The sequence below is a fragment of the Furipterus horrens genome, unplaced genomic scaffold (genome assembly GCF_987537825.1).
Source record: "Furipterus horrens unplaced genomic scaffold, mFurHor1.1.pri manual_scaffold_5, whole genome shotgun sequence".
Taxonomy (NCBI): Eukaryota; Metazoa; Chordata; class Mammalia; order Chiroptera; family Furipteridae; genus Furipterus; species Furipterus horrens.
This window is the reverse complement of record NW_028327175.1, coordinates 93,268,605-93,278,293: the sequence shown is the minus strand read 5'-3', so window position 1 is coordinate 93,278,293 and position 9,689 is coordinate 93,268,605. Positions and strand designations below refer to the sequence as shown.

At 45.6% G+C, this 9,689-nt stretch overlaps 1 protein-coding gene across 1 annotated transcript; it reads right to left on the bottom strand.

Annotated features, from left to right (window-relative positions):
- Positions 1–327: 327 nt before the first annotated feature.
- Positions 328–5,342, bottom strand: LOC150008976 (zinc-alpha-2-glycoprotein-like). Its single transcript, XM_090276709.1, has 4 exons — positions 5,239–5,342; positions 2,902–3,159; positions 1,464–1,736; positions 328–908 (listed from the first exon to the last, which is right to left on the bottom strand). Exons 1-4 carry the CDS (start codon positions 5,303–5,305, stop codon positions 583–585), a joined length of 924 nt encoding a protein of 307 aa, XP_090132835.1. The 5' UTR covers positions 5,306–5,342; the 3' UTR covers positions 328–582.
- Positions 5,343–9,689: the final 4,347 nt, after the last annotated feature.

Here is a 9,689-nt window from a genome sequence, read left to right as displayed (position 1 = left end):
GTGGCCCCAAGGCCAAGTTGGTGTGGGATTGGTGGAGTAGCTGGAGTGGAGGGCAGTCTCCCAGGGGGACAAGGAAATGCCAGGGAAGCTGAGGTACAGAAGAGACTCTGGGTTGTGTTAAAGAGGTTGGAGAGTTCTATGACCTTCCAACCAGAGGAGACCTCAGCAGCGAGCACCTGAACAATGCTCAAGGTACCGGGTGGTCATGCCACGCTACAGTGGGGGCCCCAGGTTGAGATGGCCAGTACATATTGCTTCCAGTGGATACCAAGAATTTCAGATGATTCAAATGTTTGGGGGCACGATGAATGATAACCTCTGTTGACATTTCTGGGGCATTTAACAGTTGAACAATCTGATTTATTTTGCATATAGGCAAGCTGATTAGTGTTGATTCGATTTTGCAGATTAGATTATGGGTTCTGAGGGTGAATGCAGCAGTGAGTCAGCGCAGTGCCCAGCATTCAGGCCTTGTCTCCAAATTCACCACCTCTCTGTCCCTTCACTGCTTCTCTGGGCCTCGCTGATGGCAATGATGGTCATTCTAGAGCTCCTGTCTCTCCTGTCCCAAGGAAAGGGTGGCTACTGGTCTCCAGATCCTGAGGTGCCTACAGCTCCTGATTCCTGCGCCTCATTCCATGGGACAGCGAGGGGCTGGGCCAGGCTGCTGTGTTGCACGTGGCAGAAGTAGGGACCTCCGTCCGAAGAGGGGACTTTCACCGTCACCCAGGAGTGGTAAGAGCCATTTTCACTAAGAAGAATGGCTCCCCATTCATCAGCCTCCACTGCATTGCCTGCCCGAATCCAGTACATACTGACTGGTTGTGGGTAGAAGTTGTAGGCCAGGCACTTGAGGGTCCTGATGTTTCCTGGGCCCGCCTGGCTTGTGATTGACACGGAGGGAGCATCTGTGGAGAGATACAGCATGGAGGCTGAGGTTCTGAAGGCAACATTTGTCTGCTCAGTGCTGCCTTCCCAGGGGAACTTGGAGAAGATCAGGGAATCTGAGGCTTCCATGAGCCTTCCCTGTTGGATAATGGAATGTCTGTGGCCTCTTTCTTGCCTCCCAGCACCTGCCCACCAGTGTGTATTGATTCCTGATGCAGAGAAATTGTGGGCTTTGTGGCTCCTGTGTCCTGCAGCCCGAGCCCCACCCCTTAGTTCTGTCTGCTGCTCTGTCATTGAGACCCTTCCTTCCTCCCTTCCACAGGACCCTCTTTCTCATTACTTCGCAAAACAGTTTCTCAGCCTGTGACTATCAATCCTGCTCACACTTACTCATCTTTATCCTTCCTGGGCCAACATCTTACACATCTGCCTTCTCCCCACAGCCAAGTGAGAGGCCTATCATAGAGAAATGGCTAAAGGATTTGCCTGAAATATTCCTCTGAGGACCCAGCCTGGGATCAGTTTGGTCTTTCTCAGCTCAGTGCAGGGAGCTGGACATAGAGAGCACTGGGTACCTTGCCGGTCCAGGAATGTCTTGCTGTATTTCAGGTAGCGCTGCAGCATCTGGGGGCACTCCTCTTCCAGGTAGTCCTTGGCTGCTTGCACAGAGCCTTCCGTCTCCCACTTGACCTTTGTGAACACAGCTTTTGGTTGCCAGGGGATCCAGGCTGGGATTTCTGTAATGAACTTGATGTACTCCTGTCCATTGTAGAAATACGTCCAGAATGCTCCACAGTAGTTGTTGTCCCGAAGCTCACAGCCGAACTTTCCCTGTAAAGTGTGATTCCCTGCATCCACCCGGACCCCCAGATTTCAGTCAGCCAGGCATCAACTCCATCTTAATAACTCTTACACCTACACAATATGCAGCCCAATAGGAAGAAAGGGTTTTGAAATCTAAACATGCAAGATCAGATAAAGGAGAGGGAAACTTAGTATGCTTTTTAGTGTTTTAGGCCATTCTGAGATGAGATACATTCTTCCCAGCCAGGGGACTTGAGAGAGCTATAGACTGTGGACAGGTCTTCTAGCTCCACACAGCGTTTCTTTAGATGAACTTTGTTTCACTTTACTGCAGGGTCTTAGGAACTAGACACTAGCACACCAAAGTGCATTCCAGTTAAACAAATTGTTTGTAATTTAAAATAGAGTAGGCAATCTCTCCTTTTTTTCCAGTTATATGTAAAGTTGATATCTCCAGTTGAGCCAGCATAATTTCCTCAGTTTGTCTCTCTTACTGGGCTTTTAGTATCTTCAAACAAATCTCTAATGGCCACCTCCCTTCCTAATTAGCAACAGCCCTTGGAAAATGGCATTTGTAGGGAAGGGAGACATAACCTCTTTTTTTTTTATTTCAACAACTATTATTGGCTTTCTTAGGTAATGGGGCTCCAGGGGAGTTGAAGACAATCTGTGGTCTAGCTTTCATGGAATTTACCTTATGTAGATAAGGTAAATTGTCTAGGTAATTTCCTAGATAAGGTAAATTCCATGATTCAGTTTTTTATTGTTTCTTTGTTTCAAAACAGATAATTAAATGCATGTTCGCTGTCCAACAGCTAGTGAATGGCAGAGTCAGCACCCAAGGTTAGCTCACTCCCCACCCAGCCTCCCTGCATGGGGGTGAGTCTGATACTTTCTAAAGTGGAATCTGCCTCAGACTGGTGGGGGTGTGGAGCTGAGAGGTCAGGCATGCCTAGGTAAGGGCTGAGACTGGGTTCAACTCCTGTGACAGTTGAGGCCTGAAAGTGAGGGTGGAAGAAGCAATGGGGAAGGAGAAAAGCAGCTGAGTTTTGGATGAGGGGATGCAGAAATGTCTGTGTATCTGTACTTGTTCTCTCCCTCCTCTTTAAGATAAGGAGTATTTCCATCCCGTAGATCCCTTTCTGCCACAAAATGCTGGCTGCCTCTTTTGCTAGGACCCTCTACCCCAGCAGCCCATTGTTCACTGACCTCTGTCCTTGTAATAGCCCATGATGTTTTTCAGGGTCTCCATGAAGATGTCCTCCCGGGCCTTCTGCAATTGAGTTTCCTTCTCCCAGTCCACCATTCCTTCCACCTGTCTCCAGGGGCCCAGGGGCTCAGCCTCTCCACTTACACTATCGTAGTGGAGGAAGGCCTGGTCATTGAGGTAGCCAGTGGCCTGAAAACCAGGGAAGCCTGCCTTGGGCCTGGATACCCCAGTATAGTGGAAGCTCAGAGAGTAATGCCCTGCAAAAAAAAGAAAAAGTTGAGATGTGGAGTCCACACAGGGGAGTCCCAGTGCGGGACACCAGAGGGCCAGGAAGGGAGACCTGGTCCATGGGCTTCTTCCTCCCCGGCTCTCTCCACCCCGCTGTCAGCCATGTGCTAGTGGAAGCTCACCTGAGAGAATGCGCTCTACTTCCATTCTGGGGATATTTCAGAGACCATTTTGTGTTTTTAACACATTGTTTTCTCTCTTAGCATATCAGAAGATAATATTTCTTAGCCTTCTTGTAGGTATATTGGACCACAACTGAGTTCTGTCAAAAGGGAATGTGAAGGGAAGTGATGTCTTTCCTTTGGTCAGAGGCCTGCAAGCTGGTTTGAACCCTTTGTCTCGCTTCTGTATAGGTGATGACTGTGGAGGCCTCAGGATGAAGCAGAAGATTCTCAAAATGCAAACTGCCTGGATCCTTGAGTCACGCCACAGAGCACAAAAATGTTGCCTGATCTCTATTCATCTTTACATGAGCAAGAGATAAACATTTGTTGAGTTAAGCCACTAAAAACAGTCCTGTTCCTGGAACACTGCTGAGTTGAACCTGACAAATATGTACAGTTAGAAAGTGTAGGAAGGAGAATTGACTAGAAACCTCAGGAAATGACCTAGACTGGATTAGCATAATGTTAGACAGAATGGATCACAGAATTGCCAGGGCTGTCCCTGCACTTTGGTGTGAAGCAGGGACAGGGAGAGGGGTGGGGCATTTTCATAATTAATTCCATAATGAATTCATGATATGTCATGAATTAGTAACACTCTCATGGGTGTTACTAATGTTGGAGGTCATATAGCAGATTCTTCGTTCTAGGGCTGAAGTTATTCTTGCTAATTAGTTTCTAAATGTGATTATCATTTCTTCAATAGACATCCAGTGAAGTAGATTATACTCCATAATGTGGGTGGGCTTACTCTAAGCAGTTGAAGGCCACAGAGCAGTGAGGAATTCTGCCTCCAGACTGCCTTTGGACTCAAGATTGCAGCGTCATCTCTTCTCTGGCTTTCAGTACGCTGGACAATCTTGCAGATTTCAGACTTCCAGTCCCCACAGTGGTGTGAGCCATGTCCTTAAAATAAATCTCTCTTTCTGTACATATATATGCTATTCATTCCGTTTCTCTAAAGGACCCTGACTAAATTACATTTTGGTGTAGGATGTGATTAACAATCTGAATATGAAAACATATATTCTGACAGTTTATAAGTGTAATAAATTCTGAATTTGCACAGTTTAGCTTATATTTCTTCATCCTGAAATTTTGTATGCCAAAAAATAAAAAATAAAAGTCTTATTACTCTGTCCTAAAATTGACTCTGGTTCTGCCCAACCTCCCTCTGACTTCTTTCCCAGTCGCTCGCCTTCTAGGCCCACTGTCATAGTGTCTAACTGTGGAGTAAGGGAATTGCTTTGTTTCTAGAAGCGTCCCCCAGTTAATATGCTTACAACTGCTCTTTGGAGTTACTGTCTTTCTCCCTGATGGTCAGACATGTACATCCAGCTCTTGGAAGGAGGGAGGAACAGAAATTTCCACTTGTGTGGTTCCTGCTCTCTCTTGGCTCTGACTCAGGACAGGTCACTTTACTTGTCTGGGTCTTAGTGTTTTGTTTTTTAACTTTTAACATTAATCTGAGGGAGAGAGCAGGAGAGAGAGAGAAATGTCAATTTGTTGCTCCACTTACTTATGCATTCATTTGTTGACTCCTGTATGTGCCCTGACTGGTTATTGTGCCCTCAATCTTGGCATATCAGGATGATGGTCCAACCAACTGAGCTACCTGGTCATGACATGTGGGTTTTCATTTTGTTCATTTGCATACTAAGAATTTTTAATTTTAATTATTTAAGGTCTTACTTAGCATGAGTCCAGAGGCTCTCTAAATGCTTCCGGAGGTATGTGAGCTGAGTTAGCTGACAGCCTCGAACACCCATTCGTACCGTACAATGGGAATCCCGGCTTCGTCTGGGGCCTTTTCCCAGCCCTCCTATCCTGTTCATTACCTCCCCTCTGTTCTTCTCCATACCCAGCCCTTGCTCCCCAACTTACCATCTTGGGTGTTTGCAGGACCCAGAAGAAGCAGTAGGGGCAGCAGGATAGGCACCATTGTGCTCATTGTGTCTGGGTAGAAGCTACTGGTCTTCCCCAGGTCCTGGTGCAGACTACCTGGGGAGACAGCCAGATATAGTTTTGGGAATGGCTGCTCTTTGAGCCCCGCCCTGGTGAGGTGAGTGCACAGGCCAGCGAGAGTGGCAGGAGGGCTCCTCTCCTGACACTGAGAAAACAGGATACAAGGCCAGCCAGGGCGGATGTAGTGTTCACTGAGTCTACAGACGGTCTGCCAATGGAGAGCTGAGACAGGTGATCTGGGGACCTGGACCTTGTCATTGTTCCATTCTGCGTCATTCATTTCTTCTATTGGCAGCAACATGTGATTACTGAACTAGTTCCATTGTGTGATTCGGCTTGTTCTTCTGCCCAATTCTGAGTCTGGGTTTTCCAGTCTCTCCACTGATGCTAGAATGCATAGGTAAATAAACTTATTTTCTGCTTAAAGTCAGAATAGAAATCTGTTTCAGCAACCAATTTGAGATGTGACTGCTACCAAAATCAGGGAAGGATTGCTTTTAAGTAACAGTCACTTGGGGAAATGGAGGAAGGAGAACCAGGCGTGGTTATGGAAGCATACTGGGGCTAATGACAGTGAAAATACAGAGATCTTGGGCATGTTCTTGCAGGCTGTGATAAGCAATGGAGGGTCAAACAGCTGACCCAGTCATCTCTTTTGGTCAACAAGAATAAAATATTCAGTGAAGTCAAATGTTTAGGTCCCAAGAGGCTGCCACTACACAATAGTGTGAAGGACCTGGGGAATTGAAGAAAAAAGTTTGAGGTGGTTGAGTGTATATGTGCTGGAAAGCTTAAAGAAGAAGACAATTAAACTCAAAAGTAAAAATTACCAAATCAAAGCACAGTCTGAAAACTAGGCAATTTCTATGACAGAGCAGAAGAATTCTCTTTTCTAGTTACAAGGATCAAACAGATGTAACCCTAATAATGCCTAATGACTAAAGCCTAAGAACAATAAACAAGGTTTCAGAACTCATTCACAAAAGCCTAAAACTTCTAATAGCCAACTGTGATCAAGACATTCCTATAAATCTTGTACAATCGGTACTAACAGATGGTGCCAACAAAAGCTTCATTGGAGAGGGAACTCTTGTGTGGCGTGGCATCAGGTAAGCCTTCATGACAGATGTGATTGAACAGGATATTGAACAGGAATAGAATTTCTGTTGGCAGCAGGAGCACATTTTTAGAAGGACAGTGATGGTTTTTGCCATGTTCATTTTGCTGTCCCTTGTAGTCAGCCCAATGTCTGGCAGAAAGGAGGCAATCAATAAACACTTATAATAATAGGTGAATGGATAAATGAGCAGAAATGAAAAAGAGACAATACCAGATCTATCTGAGGGTCACTGAGGACAGTTTGGTGGAAAAAGAGTTTAGGTAAAAGATGGGGTAGGGAAGGTGGGATGATAAAATAAAAAACGAAGTTGGAGGTAGAATCTGTGGAGCCCTCGTTCAATAAGATCCCATGTCTTCCAATGAATAAGGCACATTTCAGTTATGTCCTTTCCCTCACAGCCTGCCTTCCCTGGATATCCCATCCCTCCAGGTCAGCAGTGTTTAGCCTTTTGTGCATCTACCCCCTTGACAGTTATTCTCAAAATAAATTTTATTTTAAAATTTTTATAAAGTATCAATTAATTGATTAATTTGTTTATTTCTTTTCTTTCAGAATAATTTTAAACATGTAGGATAATTATGTAGGATAATAATTAAAACATGTAGGATATAGAGGAAACCAGTTACCTGGAAATGCAAGTCTTTTCATGATCCCTTGTGGGCCAAAGGGCTGTTGGCAGCAACTCCACCCCTTAAACAGAGCAACATCCTGTTTTAAAATGACTGGAATTGTTAAGAAGATAAATTGTGGCAGTGAGGCCCTCCTGTGGTGGGGCTTCCTGAAATTGCAGTTGACCTTGGTCCTGCCTGCAGAGGAATCTCTTAGTGATGTTCATTGTGTGGGCAGAAGATGACGGTGGTTCTCTGGGCTCCTGCATTGGCCCTGAGGTGACCAGTTGATGCCTATGGCCTGATACCCAATTCAGGTGGCATCCCTGTCAGGACCATGTGACCCTCTCCTCTCAGCTGCTTCACACTGTCCTGCTCAGCAACACTCTTTCTTACTTCTTTTTGGCAAGCTGTGTTAGACCGTCACACCTCCTCTGAAATCTCAGCATTTCCAAGAAGTTTCTCTGGGTGTGTGAGTGGCTCTGTGCACTCCCCCTCTCCCCTGCACCTGGCCAGACTCTGGTTTTCTGAGCATTTCTCCCTCTCAGCCAGGTGGGCCCCAGCCCTCCTGTCACAGGTGGGGTATGATCTCACACTGCAATCTTCATTGGCCCTGGCCTGGGTTTTCTCAGTGATCTGAGATTTTTCTCCTGACATGTATTTTATTTATTTTTTCCAGGGTCATACTGCTTTGAAACATCAATGGCTACATTGTGGCCTTTTGACTACTTGGATTTTGTTCCCTGAAGACCTCCTGATGTTCAGACAGGACATTATTTTGCTCTAGAGGAGGGGAATGTGGATTTCACATAGACTAAAGAAGCTATTTCTCTGCTTTGATTTTGAAATCAGATTGAAGTATCAAAATAAAAAACTATAGGCCTCAAATTTAGGCTGAAAGAGTTGACTCAGCATTCTGAGGACTGGGAATGATTTCCTACAGGAGCTAACCTTGGAGGGCTGAATTTGGAGTAATCCCAAGAAGGATGCGATTAGCGTTCCAAATGTGATCAATAGTTACACATCCAACATAAAGCACATATTCTGACACTTTGTAAATGTAATGAATTATAAACTTGCACAGTATAGCTTACATTTCTTCCTCCTGAGATTCTTTGTGTCAAAATAAACGGCTTCTTTTTCCTGTCTGAGAATTGACTCTGGTTCTTCCCAAGCTCCAGCAGGCTTTCTTTCTTCCTCAGTAAACTTTCAGGTTCACTATGGAGTGCAGGAATAGATTTCCTTCTAGAATCATCCCTCCAGTTAACCTTCCTTCTAATCTGCCTCTTGGGGTTGCTGTCTCTCTCCCTGAGGGTCAGAGAGGTACATCCAGTCATTAGAAGGAGGGAAGGAACAAAAAGATCCACCTGTATGGGCCCTGCTCCGTCCTGGCTGTGTTCGCAGAACAAGTTCCGTTGCACCTCTGGGTCTTGGTTTCGTTCATCTGTACACTATGGTTTTTTAAAATCATGATTCTTTAAGGTCTGCTTTAGCGTAAGTCCAGAGGTTCCCAGAATGCGTCTAGAAGAGTGTGAACTGAGTTAACTGAGAACCTTGAACACCCATTCCTACTGTTTCATTTTTCAACTCCTCCCCATTTTCCTTCATACCCAGCCTTTGCTTCCACACTCAGAAGTTTGGTTCTCTGGGGGGACTTCAGGACATTGAAGGAACAGTAGGAACAGCAGGATAGGCACCATTGTGCTTGTGGTTCCTGACTGGAAGGCTCTCCCTCAGGTCTAGGAGCTTGAAGCATTCTACTTGGAGACAGTCAGGTGCAGTTTTGGGAATGGCTGCTCTTTGAGCCCCGCCCTGGTGAGGTGAGTGCACAGGCCAGCAAGAGTGGCAGGAGGGCTCCTCTCCTGACACTGAGAAAACAGGATACAAGGCCAGCCAGGGCGGATGTAGCATTCACTGAGTCTACAGACGGTCTGCCAATGGAGAGCTGAGACAGGTGATCTGAGGAACTGGACCTTGTCATTGTTCCATTCTGCATCATTTATTCCTTCTGTTGGCAGCAACATGTGATTACTGAACTAGTTCTGTGGTGTGATTCGGCTTGTTCTTCTCCTGCCCAATTCTGAGTCTGGGTTTTCCAGTCTCTCCACTGATGCTAGAATGCATAGGTAAATAAATTTATTTTCTGCTTAAAGTCAGAATAGGAATCTGTTTCAGCAACCGATTTAAGATGTGACTGCTACTGAAATTAAGCAACAGTTGTTCAGGGAAATGGAGGGATAGGAACCTGGCTGGATGTGTGGCCATACTGGAGCTGAAGGCAGTGAAAATACAGAGATCTTGGGAAGGTTCTTATAGGCGTTGATTGTCAGAATATGGCAGCAGCTGGACTGCCCACCCAAACTTTTGATGTATGCAAATGAACCATATGCAAATTAACCTGTCAAATGTGTTGATGGGTAAACTCACCCTAACCAAAATGTATGTTTGACAAGGTGTGGAGATGGCACCTGCAGACGCATAGGCAGGTGATTCCTACAGGCCCACAGGGATGATTGGAGTCTCCACTCCCCTTTCCTTTCCCTCTTCCTCCTTCTCCTTTTCTCCTTTTCCCTTTGCCCTTTCTCCTTGCTCTGATGCCAGAAAGGTGGACTGGGAGTTACCTTTCCCTCACTTCCCTTGCT

Bases quoted from the DNA above. Each gene is read 5' to 3' on its own strand.
- LOC150008976 (XM_090276709.1), bottom strand. From the start codon at position 5,305: ATGAGCACAATGGTGCCTATCCTGCTGCCCCTACTGCTTCTTCTGGGT. The intron at 1,737-2,901 runs GTCAGTGAACAA...GGGTGGATGCAG, and splicing joins GGGCTATTACAAGGACAGAG to GGAATCACACTTTACAGGGA. The intron at 909-1,463 runs GTACCCAGTGCT...ATCTCTCCACAG, and splicing joins GACATTCCTGGACCGGCAAG to ATGCTCCCTCCGTGTCAATC.